Here is a 25,929-nt window from a genome sequence, read left to right as displayed (position 1 = left end):
CCCGCTGGCGTGCGGCAGGCGATCCGCGAAGCGGCGAGACTGAAGCGGCGAAGACGGAAGAAGAGGCACATGAGTTCATTGCTCTGTTGGAGAGGGAAGGCAGGCTAATTGAGGAGTGCTGGAGTTGAAATTTATGGCTACGTGTACATCATATGAGTATCTTCGCAAGACACGACTGACTACGAGAAGAGATTGCATATTGGAGTCTGCACTGTGAATGGTGCTGTTCATGTGTGCCATTGTTCGCCAAGATGCTTTGGTCAACGGGTGGCTGCAGCACACAACACTAAGCAACACAGTAGACTTGTATAGACTGTGAGCACACCTAGAGCAGACTGGCCTGAGGTCAAAAATTGTTAATCCATGCCACTTCTTTCTATGATAAGTCAAAGGTTCAGTACCTGGTCTTTTCCTAGCAGTCTATTTCAGCTTGGACCAAAATATGACATCTGCAGTATCAGATGACCCTTCTGAATGACCTCTGATATCAACACTATGCAGGGTCACTAAAGCACCAATATACATGAAAGGCAGAGCCCTTGCCTGATGGAATTCCACAGGAAGTTCTTTGTGTCCTTATAATATTCAGGGGCATTGTTATTTGTTGCATTCAGTGTTGACATCAGGTTGTCCCATCTGTAGATGTTCCAGCAATTCACTAGATTATTAACTCTAAGTAGACTAGAACTCACTTGGGTACAAATCGTGTGTTTGCAAATGGGACCCGACGGCCAATGGCTATCTCCATCAGGACTACTTCAATCTATAGTCAGCATTAATGTTGTAAGCATTTGTGCCTGAATGATAGACAATGAAACTGACAGCATTACAGGCAAAGGAAATCAAGTTATCTGGAACCTTGCTCCACTGCCCCAAATCACAGGCACACCTCTGGATCAGCCTCTGGATGATAGCTGGAATGGCTGGGTGTCTGAATGGTAGCTCCAGCTTGACATGGCTGTTCTAAGAAAGGTTCCAATAAATATGCAAGTCAGCACAGTGATTCAATGCTAACTTTAGTATCCAGTGTCTCCTTGTACCAGACCATATTGATTTCACCAAAGACAAACTTGGGAACTTCATATTTACAGCCCTGGCCCTTGATGAAGTGAGTCCTGAGAAGCCATTGGGCTGCAAGCTTCTGTCGCTGGACAGACAAAGCAGTAAGGCCATAGAGCTGTCGCACCACCTTCTGGGCCTTATTCTTGATGTCGTTGTGCATATGTACAGATGCTGACCAAATCTGTGGACAATCATACAGCAAAACACTCGAAAAAAGGTTGCCCACTCACCAATCCATTCACCTTCATCTGAAGTTCCTGCCTGTCACTTGGCTTGCCTCGCTGTAACATATGATACCCCTTCTTGATCTTGTCATCCTTGCCAAGTGTATTACCAGTGTCCTTGAGTGCAGAAGCCACAAGATCACGATTACTGGATAGCCGCGAGCTGACCACTCTTCCGTCAGAGATCCAAGCGGTCTGAAATGCAAGCCGGAGGAGTAAGTGATGCCGCGCCGCGGTCACAAGGGGCTTGAGATCTGCAGGCAGCTCGGTAGCATTGATGCGACTGATCCTCGAGTAAAACCCGATCCCCTTCGTGCGCAGTCCAGGAACCTGGACACCTATACTTAACAACAGTCTGACGTTTCAGGTAAAGGAACTCACCACGACGTCGTCCGAATTGTCGCTACTGGTGTCATTGTTGTCGTACCACTTGTCCGAAGCATCACTCTGCGTATCATCATCGCTCAACTGCAGCTCTCTGTCGACGCGCGCATCATCTTCCCCTTCCTCTGTGCTGGACTCTGCGTCGTAGACATTCTTCGCTTTCTTGCGCAACGGCTGGTCCCCTTCATCCGTCGCAACAGTCGACGGGGCCGTCCTTTTACGCTCGGCTGAAATCCCGGTTAAGTATAATATCTCTGCACTAACACGAAATGTACTTGCCCCGCACCGCCTGCTCCGTCGAACGCTTCTTGAGCAATAGCGCCAAGAGCGTTTCCTCATCTGGGGTCAATCCGGCGGCGCCAGCACGGTCATGTACCTCCGAGTCCGAGTTGACTGGCGTCGCGCTCACGGCTCGAGTGTATGCCTTCGTTATCACCTTCGGAGCGCTCTTCGGGGACGATCGAGCTCCCTGAGACCAAGTTGCCCGCGGCGCAGACACGGGCGTACCGACCTTGCCCCTCTTGCTAGGAGATCGGGTTGCGTATGAAGGCATGGCCCTAGGTACTCGACGATGAGCGAGCGTCGCTGCTGAAAGGGATCCTGAGTAGCAAGATCGATTGATGACAGAACGATATAACGAACCGTGACCGGACCCAGTGACCAGCGCCTAAGTGGCAATACGCCCAAACCACAACAGCCGTATCTCGGTACGTTACTTACAGCGCACCTACAGGTTGAATCTGCATCACACAGGATAGTTGCTGGTGCGTCCACCGGGTTCGGGCCTTCAGCTGGTTGTTGCTAAGTGTGTGCACCTGCCCGCGCATTCATTAGTAGACGACACCCATGGCTGGAACCGCTGGTCCTTCCCCGCCCGCAGCTCTACTATCACTCCCGGAAGACATCCTGCTGTCTCTCCCCTGCTACCTTCGTGACATAGAAGATTTCATCAGCCTAGCCGCGACGTGTCGTCTTCTTCATGAATTGTCCCTACACACCTCACCTCGAACCATCCTCCACCTTGCGGCCGCCGCGTCGAGGACATTCTTCCGCCCGGACCCTCACTTCCTGGTCGCCGCGACCGCACGTCAAGTCGGGGCATGGGCATCCCTAACCCCTGCCAATGCCAACCAGCTTCGCGTTGCCGTCCGCAGCGGGATGAGAGGCGTCTTAGATCTCGCGCTCGAGCACGCGGGCTTGACGATGGAGCGCATCCGCGAGTTATACGAGATGCGCTTCTCGACGATCAACCCCATCGTAGACCTCATCGACAGGTGTGTCGGCGCGCAGTGGTATGCCACGCCCAACTTCTGGAACGGCGGCGTCGACGATGCATACACGGTCGACGTGGACCCACCCGAGTCCTTCTTCCACCTCGCCACCTACGGCGAGCTCTTCGCACCCGCATTCGACGCGTACCTAGAAACTGGCGCGGTGCCCGAGGCGATGAACGTCAATACGCGCCTCGAGTTCGTCAAGTACTGCATCCCAGACTGGGTGTGCTACAAGTGCCAAAAATATGCCGGTGACATGAAACTTCCGGACGGGAGCATCGACCCGCGCAGGGCTGTCGAGGCTGTCGGTGTTTATGCTCCCTTCGGGAGTAGAGAAGCTGGCAATCCTATAGGATTCACTGAGCACGGGAATCAGGTTGGGCTTGGACACCTCCTCAATAGCACGAGGTGGAACCCTTCCTGGTCCGAAGTGCGCGCGGCGGTCGGGGGAGACTTCGATGAGGAGTGGAGGCAGGATTTGTGGTGGGCTATCGTGATGTGCCAAGGTCTCGACGGTATGGCGATGATCAGGCCAGGCAACCTGGTTTCGTGGCGAGAACGCTTGGCTGCTTGGAGGGAAAGGATTGCGGCATTGGAGGAGAGCCCTGACAAGGTCAGGGTAGGAAGGCAGAGGACGTACGTATTCCCGGACCTAAAGGGTGATCTGAGCATTACGGCCAGTGGATATGTTTCTGGTACATAATGTGCGTCGTTGTCATACGCTCTTGTGGCTTCGAAAGTGCACCAGTACATATGTATAGGTGGCTTAGAGTTGAATTTAGTCTGAGCTACGCTCACCTCGTCTGTCCGGACACAAGCAGATGTGTGAACGCATCTAGGTGGTTGATAGTGAAAATCACTCACCGTATGGAGATGTGGAAAAATCTGAGACCAGAGTGGACGGAAAGCAACGGCCGAGGATAGAGTTCGTAACTTTGAGTTACAGAGGTCCACACTCAGTTAGCGCCCGTGAGTCCAGAAGCGGTACGGCCATCGACTCGGACGTTCACCAACAGGCTACAGACAGCGTCAGCGACCATACCCAAGCTCTGCGGGAACCGGCCCCGCACATCGGTCCTCTCTTTCCAAGCTCTGAGCAACTGCTCTGGTACTAGCACTCTCCGTCTGGTCTCATGTCTGGCTTCCGCGGCCCTCCTCGCAAGGGCGAGAACTACGAGCTCAGCGCCGACCTCAACAGTGAGTACAAGGAGAAGCGGAAAGATGCCATCAAGAAGGTCATTGCTAACATGACCGTGCAGAAGGGTACGTGCTGCCTGTCCGCACTGATGCTGTCCGACTGAAGCCGTGCGCGCGTAGACGTCAGCGGCCTCTTCCCGGACGTCCTGAAGAACATGCAGACCGATGATCTCGAGCAGAAGAAGCTCGTGTACCTCTACCTGATGAACTACGCGAAGACGCAACCGGAACTCGTCATCCTCGCCGTGAACACCTTCGTCAAGGACACCGACGACTCGAACCCGCTCGTACGCGCCCTCGCCATCCGGACGATGGGCATGCTGCGCGCGGAGAAGATCCTGGACTACATCTGCGACCCACTCACGAAGTGTCTGCGCGACGATAACCCGTACGTGCGCAAGACGGCCGCACTCTGTGTCGCGAAGCTATACGACCTCAAGCCGGAGCTGGTCATTCAAAATGGGTTTCTGGAGACGCTGCAGGACATGATCGCGGACAGCAACCCCATGGTGCGTGCGCCTGTGCTTCTCCCAGCTCAAGAGAACTCAACGTGATCAGGTCGTCGCGAATACTGTCGCGTCATTGTCGGACATCCACGCAGCCGCGATCCAGGCCGGTTCGTCAAGCGACACCTTCCACATCAGCTCCACCATCCTCAACCGGCTCCTGGTTGCCTTGAACGAGTGCTCGGAATGGGGCCGGGTGGAAATCCTGAACGCACTTGCCCGCTACGAGACCGCAGACGACCGAGAAAGCGAGCACATCTGTGAGCGTGTCGTGCCGCAGTTCCAACATGCGAACGCGAGTGTCGTTCTCGCAGCCGTCAAGGTGCGGGACTCTTACGCTGCACTCGAACTGCACTCAACGCATTCCTCCAGGTCATCATGATCCACATGCGCGGCGTAAAGTCAGAGAACGTCAACAAGCAGATGATCCGTAAAATGGCCCCGCCACTCGTGACGTTGCTCTCCAACCCGCCCGAGGTGCAGTGGGTTGCGCTCCGCAACATCAACCTCCTGCTGCAGAAGCGGCCCGACCTGCTGCAGAACGAGATGCGCGTGTTCTTCTGCAAGTACAACGACCCGCTCTACGTCAAGGTCGAGAAGCTCGATATTATGGTCCGCCTCGCTGGCGACAGCAACGTGGATGCGCTTCTCAGCGAGCTGAAGGAGTGAGTGAGGTCCAGGTATCGTACAGAGTAGGCCGTTTACTTTCGTACAGGTACGCTTCGGAAGTCGACGTCGACTTCGTGCGGAGGAGCATCAAGGCCATCGGCCAGACCGCGATCAAGATCGACGCTGCGGCAGAGCGGTGTGTGAACGTGTTACTGGAGCTCATCGGCACACGCGTCAGCTATGTGGTACAGGAGGGTGTTGTCGTCATGAAGGTGATCCCATAGACCGGCGCGTCATACGAAAGTCTTACTCCCCATGCACAGGACATCTTCCGAAAATACCCCTCGACGTATGAGGGTGTGATCCCCACCCTTTGTGCAAACCTGGACGAGCTTGACGAACCAGATGCAAAGGCGTCTCTCATCTGGATTATCGGCGAGTATGCTAAGAAGATCGACAACGCAGACGAGCTCCTCGGCATCTTCGTAGACACGTTCACAGAAGAGTCATACCCGGTTCGCTTTTGTTTGCACCTTCGCCTCCATGCTTCGCTGACTGTATCCCCTTTAGGTACAACTGCAGACACTGACAGCAGTCGTCAAACTCTTCCTGCAGAAGCCGGACGGGTCGCAGGGGCTCGTCCAGCGAGTGTTGAACACTGCTACGAAAGACTGCGATTCGCCGGACGTCCGTGATCGCGCATACATCTACTGGCGACTATTGTCGACAGACCCGGGTGCAGCGAAGGTGCCCATGCTGCTCCGTCAGAACTAACATCCCGTGGCTGATCCTTGGTATTCAGGCCGTGGTCCTCGCACATCGACCTCCGATCTCACTGCCAAGGACGACAGTCTCCCCGCAACTTCTGGAAGAGCTCCTGGGCGAAGTATCCAGCCTTGCGAGCGTGTACCACAAACCGGAAGAGACCTTCGTCGGGCGGGGCGTATCGGCATCGATACTGTACAGCGCAAAGGGGCCGAGTGCGTTTCGTCCCGTAGCTCCTTACTCACCAAATGACTGACACCAGTGACAGCCTCGCCGACGATCGCGCCGCGGCACAAAAAGCGCTCCAAACCGTGGCGATCGGCCAGCAAGCCGAGAACCTGCTCGACTTCGACGCGGACGGCGCCGATGACGGGCAGCAACCGTCGGGTCTCGCCGCGACGACAATGCTCACGTCGACACCGGCCGCGGCGAACCTGCTGGCGGGCACGTCGAGCAACCCGCTCGACGACCTCGTGTCGATATTCGGGAGCGCGAGCCTCAGCGTGCCCACGGCGCAGCCGCAGAGCGCAGCGCCGCTCGGAGGGTTCGGGTTCGGCGGGGGTGCGATGTCGCCGATGCCGCCGCAGACGCCGTCGGTGTTGCAGGCGGCGTCTCCGCCGACGCAGCAGTCGGGGCAGGAGGATCTGTTGGGTTTGTTCTAGAGTCGGGCTTTGTATCAGAAGTGTGCGTCACGGTGGATGTACGTATAACGGTTGTATCGCTTTGCTTTTCTTCCCTGGAGTTGGTTGGAACGGGATGCCGACACCACCTCTGCAAGTCTGCTCTCGCCATGCTGTTGATTTATGCAGCCCGACAAGGCCGACTGGCACTACTACGACTGTGAGTGTGCCCAACTCTTCCTACGTCATATGCGCGTGAGTGAGATACAGTTGTCGTCGTCAGGGAGCGCTTGTACACTGGTATATCCGTTTTACCATATACTTAACTTAGTACCATACAAGAAACGTATGCGCAGGAGTTCTGCGTCTTTGAGGCCCCCCGGATCCTTCAGCGCGGTCGTTGAAGGACCTGCTCAGCTCACTGAACACTATGCAGCCCTTTTCTTGATACATTCACGAGACGAGCTGCTTGGTGGCAACATCTGGCGGAGAGGGCGATGATAAAGTCAGGAAGGACAGTCGGAGGGGGTCTACTAACGCGGAGTAGGATTATGGTATCGGTGGTTGAGCTGTTGTACACTCGGTGGATGGACAGCATGCCACGCGACAACTACGACGGCGTCGGCGGAAGAGGCTTCGAGGCCAGGGATGGTACATATGTATGTAATTACGTAAGTTATAGTACTGTCCTCAGCGACATCCAAAGAGGAGAAAAATCACTCCGCTCGCGCTCATGTTGAGCTTGACAGGTGCGCCAATTCTACTTCCCTTGATGGAATGGTAAATGACCTTCCCTTTTTGTGAGTGACGTAGGCATCGTCATTTGCTAGCTCCGCTGGGGCGGCGTGGTGCACTCCCCGCTCCTCCGCACCGCTGCACCACACGTCCTCGCAACCGAACTGTGTACTCGGCGGGCGCTCGCTCAGCTATAAGAATGGGTCGGGCTTACCGCCCTGCCCTCACCAATCCTCGGAACGACACCGTCACGACCAGCGCATACATCCCACATCCCACTGACGAATTATCCACCATGTCTGCCTACGCCACCCAACGCCCGCCGGAGCACCACATCCACCGTGACTCAGAAACCCTCCCCGGTGCCCGCGGCGCCGCACCTGCGGCCAACTACGACGCAGACGTAACGAACAACGACCGTGTCTGGCAAGACAACAACCAGCGCCAGTTCGGCGCAGGCACCGACGACCGCGCCGTCATGGGCGGTGCTCAGCATCAGTCTGCTGCGTCGCCCGGCGTTGAGTCGGGCCATAACGCATACACCGAAGACAGGCCCATGAACGTGCAGCCGACATCGGAGGGTACGTGTCGCCCTTCCGTGTAGCCGTGCATATGTTCATCCGTCTTGTAGGCGGAGTTGCAGTCGACGGACACAGTGATGTCCCTGAGGGCAAGGCCAAGTTCACCGATAAGCTGGTGGGCAAGACCCAGAAGGTAAGTTCGACGTCGCGTACGTCAGTAACCAGATTAATGGTTGGTACAGGTTGCCGGAAAGGCCATGAAGAACGCTGACTTGCATGAGAAGGGAGAGCTCCGCGAGGCAGGCGGCAAGGGTGCAGTTACGGGAGAAACTCGTGCTCCCCACGATTGAAGTCAACATCTCTGGAATTGTAGCATGGACGGCGGACTCACGTACACTGTATAATTAATTTGTATACCACATTTTGTATTCTGCGACAACACATCCGGTGCTTGCGTCATGTAGAACAGAGGAAAGGCAATGTGAGTGAGTATGTGGTACATCATGCATCAGCGGTCACGAACTCGAACTCGAAAGGCTCAAAAAGTTGTGGGCCCCGTCTGCGTCACGACGCCCTGGTCCGTTGTCTGTCTTCGCAAGAAATGACACTCACCAAATCTTGTCACATCAGCAAACATCCCCGCCCGCCCCCGCAGTGCCTGGCGTTACTGGTTGCAGATACCTCTACGATTGGGTTGGAAGCTGGCAGGCAGCTGTCAGGAAAGCTTCAGCCACCCTGATGTTTGGTCCGCGCAAATAACGCCTCGCACGTGATCGTGGTCGTGCTTTCGCGTTGAATGCGCGCCGCCTCCTTTCTTTGCGACCACCATCTCCCCTGACTCGCCACACTGCGCGATCCTTGCCTTTCCGTATCCGCGCCACCGACCGCACTCACCCGCGCACGCTCGCCGTGCCCAACCTCGTATCGCCGCTCGCCCATCCGCGCGCTTGCCGTACAGCGCCTCCCACTCCCGACGCGTCCGAGTGTTTTATCTTTAGCTAGCGTATAATCGCGTTTTCGAGCGACATGCCGTCCCCGAAGAAGCCCAAGTCCGCAGGAGGAAATTCGAAGGCAGCTGCGCCTGCGTCGGCTGCTGGAGGGGAGGCGGCCCCAGGGACGCAGCAGAGGGTGCTGCACACGCGTAGTCAAAAAGCTGGATTGCAGGTTCGTACAAGTCCATCGAGTGAACGGGTCCCATAGACGACGACATTGGGACTGACATGGGCCTGACGATTTGTGTAGTTCCCTGTTGGCCGTATACATCGTTACCTGAAGCAGCGGACGCAGCACAACGTGCGTATAGGGGCGAAGGCGGCTGTGTATACGTCTGCAATCCTGGAGTACCTGACGGCGGAGGTTTTGGAACTCGCAGGTGCGTGTAAAACTATGGCAGAGGCCGTGCGCGGCCTCCTGGTCGGTGCTGCGATACACGATGACTCATGTATTCCCCTATTTACCGCACAGGGAACGCATCCAAGGACCTGCGCGTGAAGCGTATAACCCCGCGCCACCTCCAGCTTGCCATCCGTGGCGACGAAGAACTTGACACCCTCGTTCGCGCGACCATCGCAGGCGGAGGTCAGTCGCCCTTTCTACCTATGGCTACTTATCGCCACTCACCCTTTCATCTCAGGTGTCCTGCCGTTCATCCACAAGAGTCTCACCGCGGGCAAGCAGAAGAAGGCGGAGGGCGCGCAATAAACCTATATTTTTTGTCCTTTCACGCCTCCTGGCCATTGCGCTGCTGCCGAACCGATGCTTGATATGTCTTTGCTGTGTAATTGTACTGCTGTATGATTGATGGCTTCGTATGTTCAGTATTAAGTGATATGCTTTTCATCCCTCGAACGGGCTTGCCGCTCTAGGCTCTTCAGAGCTGCAAGTTATCCTTTAGTCTTTAGACGTGCGTGCTTGGTCAGTCGTTTGATCACTCGTCCGTGATAAGATGTAGGTGTATGCTATCGGTGAGGACAGTCTGAGTCTTCGACTCGTATCCGCCTTTCTAATTCGAATTTGGGTTACTATCAGATCGCAATCTTCAGACGAAGCGGTCGACGTCGATGAGTGCTTGCCAGGCGTCCCGCCGACGGATCCGCTCGACCAACATCTCGACAGCCACACGTCGGGCCATGAGATCAGCGCCTGTGTTCGGTTATCAAATCCGTGGTGACATCGCTCAGGCCTCTGTACGCCACTCTCTGCGTCCAGGCGAGCAGTCAAACAGATTGGACCGTGCGTTATGGGCTGCAGTAGCTGTTTGTTCGCGGAACGTATAGAAGGCGTGCGTCCCCGTTCATCTCTCGCTCCCCATCCCTGCATCCGACTTCCTGACCACCCGTACCATGTTACCGCCTGTGCCGCACTGCTCCTCCGTCTGCGGGATACCAAGACCCGACCCCCTATCCGAGTCGAGCCTTAGTCTGTAGCGCGTTTTGTTCCACACTGAACACCCACCTACTGACCTAGAACACCCTCCGCGTTTCAAGTGCACAGGTGTAACAAGACGGGTTACCGGACTTGCTACTGGGAGGGGTTCGGTCACTCAAGGTACACTCACGTGACAGGTGATCAGTCTGTCTGGTTGAGTTCGGTAGAACGGGTTGTATTACTGGCTAAGTTAACGTAACTAGCAGTAACACGAGAGGGTGTGCGAGAGGAGGAGAGAGTGAGAGTGAGAGGAAAGGAAACGGGAAGGAACTTTGGCCAGCAAAGCGTGTCGAACCTCAAGAACTCTTCTTCCTTATATACTCGTATAAGGATCGCCTTAGCGCCTGGCACAGCCTGTACGAGGCGATGCCTTGTAGCTACTAGACGAACGTCGTAAGTTCCAGCGAGTTCTCTACGGTTCGAGATGAATGCAAAATATACATTCATGTACTAGATTATAATATACATACTGAGTCGTTACAATTACCCCCCTCACAAAGAAAGCGAGGTCTCCGAGTCGAGGGAAAGCAGGTAACGAGATATCAGTGTATCATGACGCGTAAAGAACGTGAGGCATAACTAAGATGCACAGTATTCAAACAATCAGTTCAATCCTCACTGACGGGACCCTATCCTTTCTCCGTCCACCTTCTTGATGTGATCGAGAAACGCGCCCGCATTCCCGTGGTATTGCGGAGCACAGACGCGCAACTCGTCGATCTGGTGCACGAAGAGGTAGGGGCGTCCTCGACGGGCGCTGCCATGCCAGTAACGCTCAACTGCGCGTAACCCGTTGGCGTAAAGCGGGATGTCGACGTCGCGGAGCCATTCGCGGTTGTTGTTGACACAGTAATCGATACCGTGCCGGTGAACAACGTGCTTGTGAACCCAGTTGATCGCGAGTCGAGGCGGAACGGGAGCGGAGCGGCGTCCAAAGAGGAATTGATCATGCAGAGCGGTAAGACCGGCCTTGAGCGAGCTGAGCTCATATGGCTTGATCTCCTCGAGGGCGCGTGCGACGCCGAGCTGGTTAAGGGAGAGGAAGTAGAGGATGTCGTGGAGGTTCTGCGGCGAAAGGGAGAAGGCGTTCAATATCGGGGTGCGTAGGCGCCATGGACGATCGGCGATCGAGACTCTTGGCTGTCCCGAGGCGATCGTGGAAGACGGATGGTTGACAGCGCGCTCCGTACGTCCGATAGGTCGACTGGCTCGCAGGAACTCTTGACGCAAGACCGCGGCGTACGACGGCGGTGGTGTGCTCCGCCGCGCCGCTAGGACAACGTCACCGTCCATGGGGACATCAGCGTCGCTCCCGTCGCGTGCCTGCAGAGACGCGGAGGCGGAGCGATCGGCCAGGTTGGCCTGTCCGTCCGACGAGGTCAAGACCGAAGTGGTGTCCGACGCGTCAAGCACTGGGACGAAAAGAGTGAGCACCATGATTCTCGTTGTACCATCAGGTCAACTCACTGTGTCCCGTCGGCCTGACAGACGCGTCGCCTGCGACGCGTTCCGGCTTCAAGAGCAGTGGGGTATCTTCATCGACCTCGCCAGGCTCGCTGTCGGACTCGGGTAACGACACAAGAGGCGGCATCGAAGAGAACGACATTAAGGAAGGGGCGGGCGAGTTGGGGCGAGTGAAAGGTGAACGAACTTCGTTAACGACGTCGTCTCGTACTGAAGTCGCGCTAGGGATCGTAGGCACGGCGGACGGACTAGCAGACGACGCGGCCGAGTTGATGGCCAGAACGAGGTTGTCGAGAAGAGGCGTAGCCATGTCGAAGAGGAAGGGAAGTGAAGAGGAGACGAAAAGTGTAGGTTGGCAAAGAGCAAAGGGGAGAGGAGCGAAGAGCGAAGAGCGAAAGGGGAGGAGCGAACGGCAAACTTCTGGTGAGACCAGGAGTGGGGATTGCAGTGAGTTCCCTCGCGTCTTTATATCTCGCATGTGCGTGACGACTGAAATTCAATAGACGTGACTGGTAAACTGTGTCTGCAAGACGAGCAGTACCTTGTTCCTTGACATTGGAATCTGCTTGCCAGTAATGATTTAGCGCAGTGAGTCGGTTTCAATATTCATCTCCGTCTTCTTACAAGTCTGTGTGGAGCTCCCTTGTGCTTCCTTCGGAAATGAACGCACTAAATTGTGAGTTGATGCTTCGTCTCGTATTGTCGGACCAAACGAGATGCCCCGACGAGCAACTCATCGCGAGTCAACCATTCCCGCTCGTGTTCCGGCATCCCCACGAAATTCACCAGATACCAGTGAACATCGTTTCCTGTCCGACGGTCGGTGCGTCGATCATAGTCAACTATCTGATCAATTTCGTAGTGATTATCCTCGCCGTCCACCACGATTGGTGGTGGTATGGTTCGCTTGCGTTTCGAAAACTCGTCCGGCGAGTCCACATATTTCTCAAGATATTCAGCATTTATAGCGTCGTGTATATCAAACTGCGGTGGTAGGTCCAGTATATAGGAATTGTTGTTCAGCTTCTCCTTGACACGAAACGGGCCAATCCATTTTGGCAGTAACTTACGTGTTTTGCGCTTCTTCTGCCATGGAGGGTTCAAATGTTTTGTTGAAAGCTTGACCAACTCGCCGACCTCGAATATGATCTCACGACGCTGAGAGTTAAAATGTTTGCTTGATTCTCTTGGGCCCTGCTGATTGCGTCTTCTGCAGATCGAACCTGAGCATGAACATGCTCAAGGAAGTCGTCAACCGCGGGCAAATGGTCACCATCGTTGTCGGTGATATTATGGAGAAAACGCGGCGCAAATCCGTAGTCCAATTCAAACGGACTGAACCCAGTCGAGGCGTTTACACCCCGGTTGTAGGCGATCTCCAAAACGGGCAGTAAGTCAATCCAATTCTTCTGGTCATACTTGATATAGTGACGAAGCATATCCTTCAACACACGCACCATGCGTTCAGACTGGCCGTCTGTTTGAGGATGATTCGCAGTAGACATGGCAAGTTTCGTGCCAAGACGCTTGAACAGCGTGCGCCAAAATCGTGAGGTAAATTTTGAATCCCTGTCGGATATTATCACCTGAGGTAAGCCATGTAGCCTTACGACCTCGCGAAAAAACGCCTGTGCAGTGTCTTCGGCTGTGTCCGATCTCTTGACTGGAATAAAGTGAGTATGTTTTGTCAGTTTATCCACCACGATCATGATCATATCGAGTCCATTAGATGTTACTGCAAATGGACCTGCGAAGTCCATAGTGACGGTGTGCCATCTGCCCGGCGCAATCATGTGGGGCAGTAGCAACCCAGCGGTCTTCTGATTCGATGATTTGTTTAGCTGACAGGACTCACAGGAACGAACGTAAGAACGTACGTCCTTGCTGAGTCGGGGCCAATAGTACGTATGACTAACCGCATTCAGTGTTCTGTCGGCACCCGCATGGCCCGATAGTTCGGCATCATGGAAGTCATGTAGAATATCGAGTCGCAGGTCCTTATGTCGCGGAATGCATAGGACGCGACCCTTCCCGGAGGAGTGTCGACGGAACAGTAGGCCATCCTCAACTTCATAGTGCTGAAGGTGAGCCCGTGGTTTGTCTTGCTCAAATAATTCCAATATTGGTGCGAAGTATTCATCCTGCAGATATCCGTCTCGTATTTCCTTCAGAAAGGCGGATTTTGGTAACATCGTGGTAGCAGTTAACATCTCCGCGTCGGCTTGTGGTGCGGAGCCGGGTATCGGTGCACGCGAAAGTGCATCGACGTTCGAGTGAGTTCGTCCTGGCCGATGTTCAATTCTCGCGGAATGTTGGTATGGAAGTAATTCGAGCGACCATCGTTTAAGACGACTATTGGTCCCTTTGTAATTCCAGATCCATTGCAATGCAATATGATCTGTAACGATTTTAAGCTCAGATGTCCCATCTATGTATGGATGAAACTTTCGTAAGGCCCAGACCACTGCCAGACATTCCAGCTCAGTCGCACTGTAACCCTCCTCTGCTGCAGATAACTGGCGAGAGATGGCGGCGACCATGTGCTCCTTGCCGTCCTTTCCTATCTGAGCTAATACACCACCAATGCCGATCTTGGATCCATCGGTGTATATCAGGAATGGTTGCTCGTAGTTTGGATGGGCAAGTATGGGCTCTTCTGCCAGCCTTCCACGCAGCGTCTCGAAAGCTTCTTGGCATAGCGCCGACCATATGAATGGCGTCTCCTTCGACAGCAATGCTGTCAGGGGACGTGCTATCTTAGCATAGTCGCGAATGAAGCGCCGATAATACCCAGTCATGCCCAAGAAGATCTGTACGTCCTTGACCGTTTTTGGGGCCGGAAACTGAAGGATTGCACGGACATTTTCTTCCTTCATGCCGATGCCCAAGCGACTGACATGATGTCCCAAGGCGTGTATTTCTTGGTAGCACACATGAGATTTAGTCAATGAAAGCGTGAAACCGGATGCTCGAATTCGGTCCAGTACTTGCTCAAGATGCTTGAGGTGATGCTCGAAATCGGCAGAATAAACAACTATGTCATCGATATAAACTACAGCAAATTTCCACTTAATCTTCCCTAAGACTTTGTCCATAGCCCGTTGGAAGATCGACGGTCCGTTCCGTATGCCAAATGGCATCCGTTTGTATTGGTACAGACCTTGATGAGTGCGAAACGCGGTCTTCTCACGATCCGCCTCGTCGGGAATACCTATCTGGTGAAAGCCAGAGTTAGCGTCGAAAGTGGAGAAGAAGCGTTTACCTTCGAACTGATTAAGGTAGTCGTCAATCCGTGGAAGCGGATATTGATCTGGCTTCGTTACTGCATTCAGCTTTCGAAAGTCGATGCAGAATCTGACCTTGTCCTTTTGTGCAATGAGCACGACATTCGACGCCCAAGGCGACTCCGATTCTTCGATAACATTATCCGCGAGAAGCTTGGCCACAGTTTCTTCGATGATCTGCCGTCCTTTAGGAGATGCGTGATACGGAGCTGTCGAGATTGGAGGTGAGTCACCTGTTTCAAGCCGAACTTCACCCACTGTAGTGTTGCCCAACTTCCGTGATCCGTATGCGAACGCGTGTCGATGCCGAGTCAAGACTGCGAGGACCTGTTCCCGCTCTTTGGGAGTCAGGCTCGGGTTCAGATCTATATCAGTTAGTGCTCGGCGAAACTCCTGTAGGTCATTCTTATCAGCTATACTGACAGTGTTGGACTCGCTCATTCGAGGCGTCTTGCTGATGTCTACTAACGGATGAACAGTGCCGAGGATATCTCCGATGTACAGCGTCATCGGAAATGGCTCCATATTGACAACCTGTACATGATGTTGAGGCGAAGAAGACTTACCTATACTGTTCGCTGCCGAGATTGCCTTGAATCCATCTTTCAAGGGTTCTGGTTCTAGGTAGTATAGCGGTGCTGGGATCGGTCCTATTATTCTGGCAGGGATCTGGGCAGAGTGGAACGCTCTCACCGTGAACGTCTCTGCAACTCGCATCGTCGTTATTTGCTGTTTACGGCAGACCATACTAATAATTATATTCTTCCCGCCCTCAGCACGGAGGGCCAGCTGCTGGTTTTGCAGGTTAACGACTGCATTGTAGAAATCCAAAAAGTCGTTACCTAGTATGATTCGAGAGTCCTGAGCAGGATTCATGTACAGCTTCGTGGGGAGAATATGGTTCTGTCCCTTTAGATCCGTAAAAGTGAGATTGAGAGAGACGTACGAAGTGATAAAGCTGTTACCGGAAACGCCATGTAGTTCTATAAGCGGGCATTGTTGTCTCACTGCCTGCGGTAGAAACTTCTGGAGTATCGAACGATCAATCAGCGATATTGACGATCCTGTGTCTACCAGAGCCCGAAAAGCCCGGTCAGAGTTAGACCCGTCGATCGCAACCTGTATAAAAGCTGGTGTCTTACTCATAAACGCGGAAGCGTCCGGCCCTGTGTCTTCATTTCCGCTTACGACTTCTGGAAGAGTTTGTTTATGAGTCGTCTTCTTCTGATCTGATAAGGTGCGCTTTGTCGGCGGCTTCTTCTTCAGGACTCTCCTTTTGGGAGTAGTGCCTTGTATAGGAATACTAGTCTTGAGCGACTGACCTGCTGAGGAATCCGTGACATCGCGAACCATTCGTCGAGTCATGATGGTGTTTGTATCGGCCACTAGGTACGCATTTGCCGAAAGGCTCGTAGCGTCCCCTTCTTCCTCTGAATCATACTGATCGTATGATGTTTCTGCTTCGTCTTCTGGTTGCTCGTCTTCGGTGAGTGCCAGTTCTTCAGTGTCTCTTCCATCAGACTCCTTGGGTTCCGCTGTGTTAGTCTTCGCACGCCAGTTCTGGTTCGGTTTCGAGTTTATTGGCGTGTTCCGCTTCCACTGGTTTTGATTCGAATTTGTTGTATTTTGGCTGAACCCGGTACGAGGAGTTGGTCTCTGACTGTTACTATCAGATGGGTTAGACGGTCGATACCCAGAGGTAGGGTTATGATTCGTGCCTTTCGATTGAGACGTACTGGTATTGTTATTGGACCAGTCGCGATCGCGATTCTGCCATCGTGGTTGGTTTGTATTCCCGTTGTTTGCATTGTTCTGGGAGTAGTTACCCCCTCTTGAAGGCTGGTTCCTTGGTCTCCAAGGACCTGAAGAGGCCGAGCCATTGGCATAGCTAGGAGCGTTACTCGGAGGGTTAGATCGGAACTGTCCATATTGTGATAAAAGGCCCAATTCCATATCCATCACGTACCGTTTGAAATCGGCCAGAGCAATCGTCGGGTTAGCGTTGTACCCCGTGCCTGCTTTGATTAGTGCGTGCATACTCGCCGGTATGCCGAGCAGGAGGTCGCTGATCAGAGTCTGGGAGCTTGCAGATTCCCCTAGAACGGCATTCTGCAATTTCCGCCGGTCAGTAAAGTATTGTGAAAATGTTTCGCCCTTATGCCACCGGCGCATGCGGAGCTGTTCAGCCATATTGACGTCATAATTAGCCTTCCTGAATTCGCGACGTAAGATCGCTTGCCAGTCCGTCCAATTCATCAGGTTCGCCAAGTCGGGTTGTGACAGGGTATTGAACCACTTGAACGCTGGACCGCGTAGTATGAGAGGCAGACAACGCAGAATCACGGTGTCCTCTACGCCGGTGTATCGTACAATGTTAGAGATCTGACTAATCCAGTCATCTACGTCGTCGCCGTCGTTTCCGAAAAATTTCGGCAGATCACTATGTTTCAGCTTATTTTTCTCAGTGTGCGAGCTACTCGCACCTGATAACGCTGTGTACGGTGCTGTGGGTGCATACGAGTAGGGTTCAAACCCCGAGGGTATTGACTGAGGTGTAGTATGCATTCCTGATGTCGGTACATGAGCTGCTAGTGGTATACCACCGGCTAACGCGCCAGAGATCGAGGACGGGAACGGTGCCGATGGCCCGTGCCGTGTCGGTTGTGGAAGTGGCGGTGATGGAGGCGGCGGCGGCTGTTGTGGGCGAGACTGCTGGAAGTGGGGTGGCTGTTGGTAAGTCGGGGTGTGCGCGGATAGTGGTGAGTCGGCAGTAAGAGGCGATGCGAACGAGACGTGCGGCGTCCGCAGCGTCTGTGGTACCTGCGATTGTACGTGGGATTGCTGTATCGCTGATAGTAGTTCAGAACGTACCAGTGCAACTGCTTCTGTCAAGTCATCACGCAACTCGGACATGCATGCGCTGATCTCCTGGGCCATCGTGGGCCGTGTTGGGAGGTTGACGCAGATGTCTGACAACCTGTAGATATCGCGTCTGATGACATCTGTGTTCTCAGTACAGTTGCACTTACAGAGACATCCCGGCGCCTCCTGCGCTAAATCGGCTTGCATCCCTGCATAGCCTGGCCGAGGCGAAGACGAGATGCACCCTGTATCTCGCGCAGTCGCGGGGTTCGTGGCTGATACGTCGGCCGCATCACCCGTGTGCGAGGTAGTGTGTCGATGGGACGAGCGAGAGTTGCCGTTGTCCCGTAGGTCGTCTACGGTATGCTGTATGTCGTCCAGGCGGCAGCGTAACTCGTGGTGGTCGGACCCGAGTTCTTCGGAGTGGCGAGTCTCGGTGTCGAGCGCGCGCTGAATGTGTTCGGCGATTGACGAGTGGTGCTGTGCCACCTGGTCAGCAAGGGACTCCAGTTGTGAGAGGATGGCGTGAGTGTTCTTAAAAACGTACGCGATGTCGCGTTTAGTCGCAGTAGCTATCTCGTTGAAGACATTTGTTGTCTCCAAAGCGAGGCGTTGTCCACCAACCAAGTGGTGTAGAGTGTCGCGTAACGACGCGTCCGCGGGAAGATGGCGTTGGTCGTGCACAAAGGCGGGCGAAGGTAGCCGTGCGGCGCGGTCAGAGGACGAAATACTCACCGAGGAGATGTTGGCGTCCAGCGACGAGGGAGTGACTGAATCGTCAGACGTCCGCTGGTCAGTTTGGGTGTATGCGTCAACCATCTCAGGGAGCTCGTCGTCGGACCCGAGAGAGGATGCGTGTGGCGCGTTCTGGGGTCGTGTGCTGTGTGGGCCGGATCGGAGTGAGGGTGCGATCTGGCCTTGGGCAGTGGAGGCAGAGTCTAGGGAGGACATGCCAGTTGCGAAAAAAGGGGGAAGTCGAAGAGGTTTGTTGAAAGGGTAGCGTGAGGGGTGTGTGGCGGCCGCGGGGTGAGTGGGTACACCTGGGTACTTGAGCACAGAGCGTCAAGTAGGGTACTGTCGGGGACAGCGGAGTCGACGTCGGAAGGGGGAAAGAGTGTGGTTTGAGGAGACTGAATGTCCACCAAATTGTAACAAGACGGGTTACCGGACTTGCTACTGGGAGGGGTTCGGTCACTCAAGGTACACTCACGTGACAGGTGATCAGTCTGTCTGGTTGAGTTCGGTAGAACGGGTTGTATTACTGGCTAAGTTAACGTAACTAGCAGTAACACGAGAGGGTGTGCGAGAGGAGGAGAGAGTGAGAGTGAGAGGAAAGGAAACGGGAAGGAACTTTGGCCAGCAAAGCGTGTCGAACCTCAAGAACTCTTCTTCCTTATATACTCGTATAAGGATCGCCTTAGCGCCTGGCACAGCCTGTACGAGGCGATGCCTTGTAGCTACTAGACGAACGTCGTAAGTTCCAGCGAGTTCTCTACGGTTCGAGATGAATGCAAAATATACATTCATGTACTAGATTATAATATACATACTGAGTCGTTACAACAGGAATCCAACAGCTCGCGAAGGTACATACACTCCTCTACGCGTCTTCGCCAGTTTGCGTACTGAGCCGTGTGGCATTCCTGTCTGCGCGAGGGTATACGCGTAGCTGGCCTCAATGGGCAGGTGACAGCCGCTGTCGAGGTTGTTCCCAACGAAGAGAAGAAGGCCTGCCAACAGCGGCATGGTCGCCATTACCGCCAAAGCAGCGCGTGCAGGTCCTCAGCAGGATAACCCGCTTCCGCGCCTGACCACTCCCACCCGTGTCTTGCAGGTCAGCTTGGCGGGGTTGGCTTGTCCGTGAAAACTACTAATTTCAGCAGTTACAGGTGCACATGCCGAGGGCACCCTTCCAAGAGTCCAGCCCCAACCCGCGTCTCGGTTTGTCCAAGGGTCATCCGGACTGATCGTCAACCAGGTTCAGGCGCAGTGCGAGCAGGAACGCCTAATGAGAGGTGTTCACGTTGGCGTGGACTCGGAAGCACAGTCACAAATCTGTCTAGGAGCCCTGGAGGACATCTTCGACACGTGCACCAGGACGTATCTACAGGTCAACGGACACTTTGGTCATCGAACTACCACGATGCAGAGATGTAGAAGTGACGCAGGGCAACGGCACAGGAGTTGAACCCAGGTTTGAATTATATCTTCGTCTGGTGCGCTACTGCCGTCTGATTCATCGCAATAGAGGTGTCTTCGGGCGCCGTCACTGGTTTCCGCTGTGGCACTGGAGTATTTAACTCTTCATCGATACCTCAGTCGTGATTTGCACGAACGAACGGTTTAGCTCTAGTACTCATCTGTACATGCATACGAGGTGATTAAAACGTTGATGGTTTGTTCCTCGAAGAGACTCGACGTCATCAGAAGAAAGACAAGACAAGACTACGATCGGAGCGGCGAGATTTGCGCTCCTGCGATTCGGCCTACCAGGTGTAGGGCCCCGTCCATGAATGGTCCGCCTCAGCTTGGTCGCCCTCGTAGTCGCATAGCATGCGAGCCGTTGGCTTCGACCAACAAACAGCTAAGGCACGCTGCTACAAAGCCGGAGTCCATATCTTCGTCGCCGCCTCGCCGTTGCTTCCTGAATTGGGAGACCGAGGGGCCCTATTCCTCGCAGGCCTAAAACTAACATCATGATGCGAACACCGTGCAGGGTGCGGTGGTTCGGATAGTATGCAGGTCGGACCTGCCTAGCCTGCAGGGATGGCCCTGTCTGCAAGTGAGAGGGGAATCGTGGTGGACTTCGACCGCTGACACTGGGAACTTGGATCTTGTGTCGATGCATTCTTGTGCATCAAAATGACATACAGCTTTCGACTACGAATTGCGATATACGACGGTCGCAGCTGCGAAGCCATGCAACTGCACCGTTGTCGGAAGAGGTCGTGCTGGCGGAAGGGAGAGGCACGTGAGACTCCGTGAGATCGCATTTACTGCCGGTGGCTGAATTTTTCGGGGAGAAAGGAGATCGGCAACTCAAATCACCAATCGGGCGACGACCTCCTCGTCCGCTGTCTCCCTCCTGCATCCCTGGACCAGCAGCGCTGCCGCCATGATCTCCCGCTCAGCCAGAAAGGTGGAGACGACTTTGCTGTCGTGCTCTAGGCAGAGCCTCCCCCGGCCTGCCCGACTCTACTCGACTCCCTCAAAACGGGCCAACGCACCCGCTCTTGCGACCGCCTCTGCGCCCCCAGAGCCCTTCCCGGCCTACATGCCCTCCAGCAGCGCTCACTCGCAGCACGACATGGAAGACTTCCTGCGACGCCGGACACCGTACACTATCCTCCCTACCCCACCGCTAAATGCCACCGCAAAAGACCTGCGCACCATCCTCTTCACGGATACGCCCACCCAGGACCTGATTGCGGTTGTCGGTGCGTGCCTGCACAACCTCTACGACGTGCCCCGTGCCAAGTCTATCTTCGACGACCTCCGCAACTCTGACAAAAGCTCGCTTCTCGACGTGCGCATGTACAACTCTATGCTGGACGCCTACCTCGAGATGGCTCGCGCGAAGGACGCTACCGACCCGGAGATGTGGATCGACGAGGCGTGGGCACTGTATGGTGTGGTGGAGGACGGAAGTGCGCAAATCCAGCCGACGGCCAATACGTACGCTTACATGCTGGCCGCCTGGATTCGACATGGGCCGGAGTCTGCGCAGCCGATGTACTCGGAGAGACAGTGGGATCCGGCGATGCTACTCCGGAGTATGATGGACCACCAGGTGTTGCCGACGATGGTGGTAGCTGACCGTGCGTTCGCGTCGTCCGACGAGGCGGCAGAGGCGATCCAGCTGCTGTCGAAGGCTGCGGTGGAGATGGGCCTGTCGAACGTGGTCAACGAGCTAGGTATGGCGGACTCACTCGGTCGTCAAGAAGACGATCCTTTGGAGAACGTTCCCGAGGCGGTTCCCGTCAAACGACAACTCAAAAAGAAAGAGGCGGACGTTCGTATGATGCACGCTGAGGATGGCAGCGTCGTCGACGTTCACGTCAGCGACGATGTAGGCGTGCCCGAGCCGGACGTGCCATTCAACCTCGACACACTGCGGAAACACCTAGCGAAGGTTATCTTCGCCCGCCGGGTGCTCCCCGAAGACATCGCAGCACGTCAAAAGCTGCTCGAGGAGTCGGTGTACGACGTCGCTGTGGAGCGCCTCAAGCACACGACGGAGAAGCTTGAGGTGTTGGGGCTATCAAACTCAGCGCTGAAGACGAATGACCTGCAACAGTTGATGTGGCAATGGCATGCGTTGTTGAAGGAGCGGTTGAAGGCGGAGATTGAGAACATCGCCGTACAGGAGCAGAGACTTAAGGCGAACGCAGAGATGAAACTTTGTACGTGACCTTTCTGGCGATGTATACACAGTATGTCTGACATTGTGTTAGCTGAGACGCGCAAGATGATCGGCTTGAGCCCGTTTCTGTCTCTGTTAACTCCTGAAAAGCTGTCGTTAATCACGATCCTCGAGCTTATGCACATGCAAGGCACGGGCGGCGTCAATATGGGCATGAAGACGGCGCGGGCTCTGCTGTCTGTCGGCAAGGCGGTCGAGCTCGAGCACAAAGCGGAGATGTGCAAGAAGCACAACGTCTCCATCCCCACGTCCGGCCGCGCACCGTCGCACGGGTTCTTCACCAGCCTCGGGTACCGCGATCTGCATGCGCAGCGACTCGCGGCGCACAAGTACGTTCAAGATTCCGAAGATTGGGCGTCGGAGTGGACACAGGTCGTGCGGGTCAAGATCGGCAGTTTCCTCGTGGACTGCTTGATGGACATCGCCACCGTTGTGCGGACGAAGAAGGACAAGGATACAGGGGAGGTCTAGTGAGTAGATCTGGACAATTGGGATGTATGAGCTGCTGATTGGACTCCGCGTGCTAGCTCCGAGGAGCAGCCTGCGTTCTTCCACTCCTACGAATACCTGCGCGGAACCAAGCTCGGCGTCATCAAGCTGAACCCGGCCATCGCCGAGAAGATGGCGAAGGACTCCATCCGGGAGACCCTGCATCCGCGTCACTTACCTATGCTCGTCAAGCCCAAACAGTGGCTCGGCCCAGACCAGGGCGGCTACGTCTACAACAAGAGTAAGTGTTTCTGGTTTCGTAAATCGCAGCTGAGCTGGGACCTGATATCTCATGACAGCATGGGCGATGCGATTCAAGGATAGCCAGGAGCAGCAGAGCTACCTCCGCCGCGCGTCGAGTCTGGGCAACCTCGAGCTTCTGTATACGAGTCTTGACATCCTCGGGAGCACGCCTTGGCAGATCAACCGCCAAGTTTTCGACGTCGTACTTGAAGTGTGGAACTCAGGTGAACGCTTCTGTAAGATTCCTCCAGTCATCCACGACACGCCCGAGCCTGAGAGGCCGCCAAACGTGGAGACCGACCCGAAGGCTCGCGTCGCGTACCTGACGAGGCTGAAGGCGCACACGGTCGACAAGGCGAACAACCACTCCAAGCGGTGCGATGTCAACTACAAGATCGAAATCGCGCGTACGGTAAGTGTCGATCCGGCATATTCGCCGCGCTGATGCTGACTCTTGCTTCTACAGTTCCTGGGCGATACGATTTATTTCCCGCACAACGTCGACTTCCGTGGGCGTGCATACCCCCTACCTCCCCATCTCAGCCACATCGGCGACGATTTGAGTCGTGGCCTGCTTTTGTTCGCCGATAAGAAGCCGCTTGGCGAGTCGGGATTGCGATGGCTCAAGATTCACTTGGCCGGTCTGTATGGCTACGACAAGGCGAACTTTGACGAGCGGGTGCAGTGGGTGCACGAACGTCTCGATGAGATCTACGACAGTGCCGAGAATCCAATTGCTGTAAGTCCGTCTCTGCGTCGTTCGCAGACAGGCTCGCTGACCTCGGAATGAAGGGCCGGCGGTGGTGGACGAAGGCCGACGACCCCTGGCAATGTCTCGCGACGTGCATGGAGCTCCGGAATGCGCTGGACGCGTCCGACCCGCTCGCGTACGAGTGCGCGCTGCCCGTGCACCAGGACGGGACGTGCAACGGGCTGCAGCACTACGCGGCGCTCGGCGGGGACGCGGCGGGCGCGAACCAGGTGAACCTCGGCGTGACGGATCGGCCGTCGGACGTGTATACGTACGTCGCGAACATGGTCGGGGTGCAGATTGACGAGGGCATCGAGGCGGGGCATAAGTATGCGGTCATGCTCAAGGGCAAGGTCTCGCGAAAGGTGGTCAAGCAAACGGTAAGTGGTCTTGGAGCGTCGTGGGCCTTGTCGCTGATGCGTGTGGTGGTAGGTTATGACCACCGTATACGGTGTGACGTTCGTCGGTGCTCGCGATCAGATCGAGAAACAGTTGAAGGAGAGGGGAGATATCGCTCCCGAGGAGTGCTGGCTAGCAGCTTCCTACTTGGCGAAGCTGGTGAGTCAACCTGTGTGTGATCATCATGGCTGAGGCTGACATACGTCTTCGCCAGGTCCTCGGATGCATCGGCGATCTGTTCAAGGGCGCGAAGGACATCCAGGAATGGTTGAACATCTGTGCTCGTCTGATCGCAAAGTCTATTCCCCCAGAGCGAGTCGATGACTCGGTGCGGAACCTCAAGTCGTCGATGTCGTCGATGACGAAGGAGATCCGCGACGCCGAGCTGGTCAAGCTCAAGAAGGAGCAGATGACGAGCGTGATCTGGACGACGCCGCTCGGTCTGCCCATCGTGCAGCCGTACAGGGCGACGAAGCGCAAGCAGATCATCACGTCTATGCAGAGTGTCTACATCTCCGATCCCAACATCCCTACAGCTGGTACGTTGGCTCTCAGTGTGCTATGTGGCGTTTACTGATCCTCCGTCCACAGTGAACGCGACGAAGCAAGCGTCCGCGTTCCCGCCGAACTTCATCCATAGTCTGGACGCTACGCACATGATGTTGACTGCCCTGGAGTGTCGGGTAAGTTATATGCTCATTCCCTTCCGATGAGCCTTAATTGCTAACACTACTTGCAGTCACAAGGGCTGACATTCGCGTCCGTTCACGACTCGTATTGGACGCACGCCGGCACGATCGATCAAATGTCCACGGTCATCAGGGACACGTTCATCGCGCTGCATTCCTCGAACGTCTTGGAGCGGCTATACAATGAGGTGCGTATTCGGCGCGGAAATGGCTCTGAGCTCGTCGCTGACTTAGAGGCTAGTTCCTCGAGCGCTACAAGGGCTATGTGGTTCCGTTCAGTGCTCTCAAGTGGGGCAAGGTCCTTCAGAGGTACGGTGTCACGCCCGGCAATATCAAGGTCAAGACCTTCCCGCATAGCTTCATGGAGTCCGCCGACGCTGCGGACGTCGCCGCGGCTGTAGAGAAATCTGAAGAGGCTGCGACGGAGGACGCAGATGAGGCCGCGGTGGAGGACGCAAACGAGGCTGCTGACTGCGTGGAGCTCAGCGAGGACAAGGACGAGGACGCGACGGAGGGAGCGGTGGAGCCGGCGAAAGAGAAATCGCTGCGCCGGCTGAAGGACAAGTTCGCCAGAGAGGTGCTGCAGCAGTCGAGCGAGGTGGGCCCGCTGGAGGCGAAGCTCCTCGACCTCGGCAGCGTGCTCCCGCCTGTCCCGAAGCGGGGCGACTTCGACGTGCACACGATCAAGCAGTCGCTCTACTTCTTCTCGTGATCGGGCTCCCGCTTTCTGTGCTTGCGTCTCGCGCTTTGCGGCTTTTGCTTTACTGACACTCACCCCTCATCCCTGCACCGTTTGCCGTCTGTTATTGCATTGCTCCTGCTTATATTTGCTCACGCATCTGGTTTAGTTCGTCACGCTTTCGGCCTTCACATGTCTATCGTAGCCATCCACGCATCGTGTATACTGATCATACTACACTACTATCACTTATTCTTAGACGAGAACAAATGTCATGGAGGTCGTTTCGCAGATAGCTCGGGTGGTGTGCCAAATATTCTTC

General features: G+C 55.0%; 8 protein-coding genes across 8 annotated transcripts; 4 read left to right on the top strand and 4 right to left on the bottom strand.

Moving 5' to 3' along the window:
- Positions 1-940: 940 nt before the first annotated feature.
- B0H18DRAFT_1029603 (uncharacterized protein) lies at positions 941-1,279 on the bottom strand. The gene has a single exon (XM_048029996.1). It carries the CDS (start codon positions 1,255-1,257, stop codon positions 964-966), a length of 294 nt encoding a protein of 97 aa, XP_047889303.1. The 5' UTR covers positions 1,258-1,279; the 3' UTR covers positions 941-963.
- B0H18DRAFT_658610 (uncharacterized protein) lies at positions 1,183-2,517 on the bottom strand. The gene is made up of 4 exons (XM_048038993.1): positions 2,313-2,517; positions 1,950-2,258; positions 1,668-1,897; positions 1,183-1,616 (listed from the first exon to the last, which is right to left on the bottom strand). Exons 2-4 carry the CDS (start codon positions 2,221-2,223, stop codon positions 1,254-1,256), a joined length of 867 nt encoding a protein of 288 aa, XP_047889302.1. The 5' UTR covers positions 2,224-2,258; positions 2,313-2,517; the 3' UTR covers positions 1,183-1,253.
- Positions 2,518-4,077: 1,560 nt separating this feature from the next.
- On the top strand, positions 4,078-6,683 carry B0H18DRAFT_1086764 (adaptin N terminal region-domain-containing protein; the record flags this gene model as incomplete). Its single annotated transcript, XM_048032088.1, has 10 exons — positions 4,078-4,207; positions 4,262-4,650; positions 4,700-4,969; positions 5,020-5,312; positions 5,363-5,519; positions 5,580-5,771; positions 5,827-6,003; positions 6,059-6,199; positions 6,223-6,236; positions 6,290-6,683. 10 exons carry the CDS (start codon positions 4,078-4,080, stop codon positions 6,681-6,683), a joined length of 2,157 nt encoding a protein of 718 aa, XP_047889301.1.
- A 769-nt stretch (positions 6,684-7,452) lies between these two features.
- Positions 7,453-8,628, top strand: B0H18DRAFT_1029572 (uncharacterized protein). The gene is made up of 3 exons (XM_048029995.1): positions 7,453-7,957; positions 8,008-8,090; positions 8,140-8,628. Exons 1-3 carry the CDS (start codon positions 7,576-7,578, stop codon positions 8,245-8,247), a joined length of 573 nt encoding a protein of 190 aa, XP_047889300.1. The 5' UTR covers positions 7,453-7,575; the 3' UTR covers positions 8,248-8,628.
- B0H18DRAFT_1029567 (histone-fold-containing protein) lies at positions 8,629-9,745 on the top strand. The gene is made up of 4 exons (XM_048029994.1): positions 8,629-9,061; positions 9,140-9,269; positions 9,362-9,475; positions 9,531-9,745. The coding sequence occupies exons 1-4, from the start codon at positions 8,924-8,926 to the stop codon at positions 9,596-9,598; spliced, it is 450 nt and encodes a 149-aa protein (XP_047889299.1). The 5' UTR covers positions 8,629-8,923; the 3' UTR covers positions 9,599-9,745.
- Positions 9,746-10,862: 1,117 nt separating this feature from the next.
- B0H18DRAFT_1197780 (uncharacterized protein) lies at positions 10,863-12,098 on the bottom strand (the record flags this gene model as incomplete). Its single annotated transcript, XM_048036091.1, has 2 exons — positions 10,863-11,736; positions 11,792-12,098. The coding sequence occupies 2 exons, from the start codon at positions 12,096-12,098 to the stop codon at positions 10,940-10,942; spliced, it is 1,104 nt and encodes a 367-aa protein (XP_047889298.1). The 3' UTR covers positions 10,863-10,939.
- Positions 12,099-16,911: 4,813 nt separating this feature from the next.
- B0H18DRAFT_658490 (uncharacterized protein) lies at positions 16,912-18,356 on the bottom strand. Its single transcript, XM_048038992.1, has 6 exons — positions 18,179-18,356; positions 18,102-18,120; positions 17,944-18,049; positions 17,312-17,892; positions 17,039-17,250; positions 16,912-16,960 (listed from the first exon to the last, which is right to left on the bottom strand). The coding sequence occupies exons 1-5, from the start codon at positions 18,225-18,227 to the stop codon at positions 17,169-17,171; spliced, it is 837 nt and encodes a 278-aa protein (XP_047889297.1). The 5' UTR covers positions 18,228-18,356; the 3' UTR covers positions 16,912-16,960; positions 17,039-17,168.
- Positions 18,357-20,577: 2,221 nt separating this feature from the next.
- Positions 20,578-25,919, top strand: B0H18DRAFT_1029547 (DNA/RNA polymerase). Its single transcript, XM_048029993.1, is given in 12 exon segments — positions 20,578-20,904; positions 20,915-22,337; positions 22,389-22,827; positions 22,885-23,087; positions 23,146-23,501; positions 23,556-23,828; positions 23,882-24,220; positions 24,273-24,398; positions 24,454-24,778; positions 24,831-24,922; positions 24,979-25,116; positions 25,170-25,919. 11 exon segments carry the CDS (start codon positions 21,050-21,052, stop codon positions 25,638-25,640), a joined length of 4,050 nt encoding a protein of 1,349 aa, XP_047889296.1. The 5' UTR covers positions 20,578-20,904; positions 20,915-21,049; the 3' UTR covers positions 25,641-25,919.
- The last annotated feature ends 10 nt before the right edge of the window (positions 25,920-25,929 follow it).

Source organism: Fomitopsis serialis, assembly GCF_022376445.1.
Source record: "Fomitopsis serialis strain Sig1Antser10 chromosome Unknown B0H18scaffold_82, whole genome shotgun sequence".
Classification (NCBI taxonomy): domain Eukaryota; kingdom Fungi; phylum Basidiomycota; class Agaricomycetes; order Polyporales; family Fomitopsidaceae; genus Fomitopsis; species Fomitopsis serialis.
Note: the sequence above shows the minus strand (reverse complement) of the source record. Positions and strands in the feature narration are given on the sequence as shown.

Excerpts from the sequence above, each read along its gene's own strand:
- B0H18DRAFT_1029603 (XM_048029996.1), bottom strand. The coding sequence starts at position 1,257 with ATGATTGTCCACAGATTTGGTCAGCATCTGTACATATGCACAACGACA.
- B0H18DRAFT_658610 (XM_048038993.1), bottom strand. The coding sequence starts at position 2,223 with ATGCCTTCATACGCAACCCGATCTCCTAGCAAGAGGGGCAAGGTCGGT. Across the intron at positions 1,898-1,949 it reads GACGGAGCAGGCGGTGCGGG|CCGAGCGTAAAAGGACGGCC; the intron begins GCAAGTACATTT and ends CCGGGATTTCAG. Across the intron at positions 1,617-1,667 it reads ACAATTCGGACGACGTCGTG|GTTCCTGGACTGCGCACGAA; the intron begins GTGAGTTCCTTT and ends ATAGGTGTCCAG.
- B0H18DRAFT_1029572 (XM_048029995.1), top strand. The coding sequence starts at position 7,576 with ATGGGTCGGGCTTACCGCCCTGCCCTCACCAATCCTCGGAACGACACC. Across the intron at positions 7,958-8,007 it reads CGTGCAGCCGACATCGGAGG|GCGGAGTTGCAGTCGACGGA; the intron begins GTACGTGTCGCC and ends TCCGTCTTGTAG. Across the intron at positions 8,091-8,139 it reads TGGTGGGCAAGACCCAGAAG|GTTGCCGGAAAGGCCATGAA; the intron begins GTAAGTTCGACG and ends TGGTTGGTACAG.
- B0H18DRAFT_1029567 (XM_048029994.1), top strand. The coding sequence starts at position 8,924 with ATGCCGTCCCCGAAGAAGCCCAAGTCCGCAGGAGGAAATTCGAAGGCA. Across the intron at positions 9,270-9,361 it reads GGAGGTTTTGGAACTCGCAG|GGAACGCATCCAAGGACCTG; the intron begins GTGCGTGTAAAA and ends TTTACCGCACAG. Across the intron at positions 9,476-9,530 it reads CGCGACCATCGCAGGCGGAG|GTGTCCTGCCGTTCATCCAC; the intron begins GTCAGTCGCCCT and ends CTTTCATCTCAG.
- B0H18DRAFT_658490 (XM_048038992.1), bottom strand. The coding sequence starts at position 18,227 with ATGCGGCCGACGTATCAGCCACGAACCCCGCGACTGCGCGAGATACAG. Across the intron at positions 17,893-17,943 it reads TGACAGAAGCAGTTGCACTG|GTACCACAGACGCTGCGGAC; the intron begins GTACGTTCTGAA and ends GTACAATCGCAG. Across the intron at positions 17,251-17,311 it reads CTGATGAATTGGACGGACTG|CTCCGCATGCGCCGGTGGCA; the intron begins GCAAGCGATCTT and ends ATGGCTGAACAG.
- B0H18DRAFT_1029547 (XM_048029993.1), top strand. The coding sequence starts at position 21,050 with ATGATCTCCCGCTCAGCCAGAAAGGTGGAGACGACTTTGCTGTCGTGC. Across the intron at positions 22,338-22,388 it reads GAACGCAGAGATGAAACTTT|CTGAGACGCGCAAGATGATC; the intron begins GTACGTGACCTT and ends ACATTGTGTTAG. Across the intron at positions 25,117-25,169 it reads TGGAGCGGCTATACAATGAG|TTCCTCGAGCGCTACAAGGG; the intron begins GTGCGTATTCGG and ends CTTAGAGGCTAG.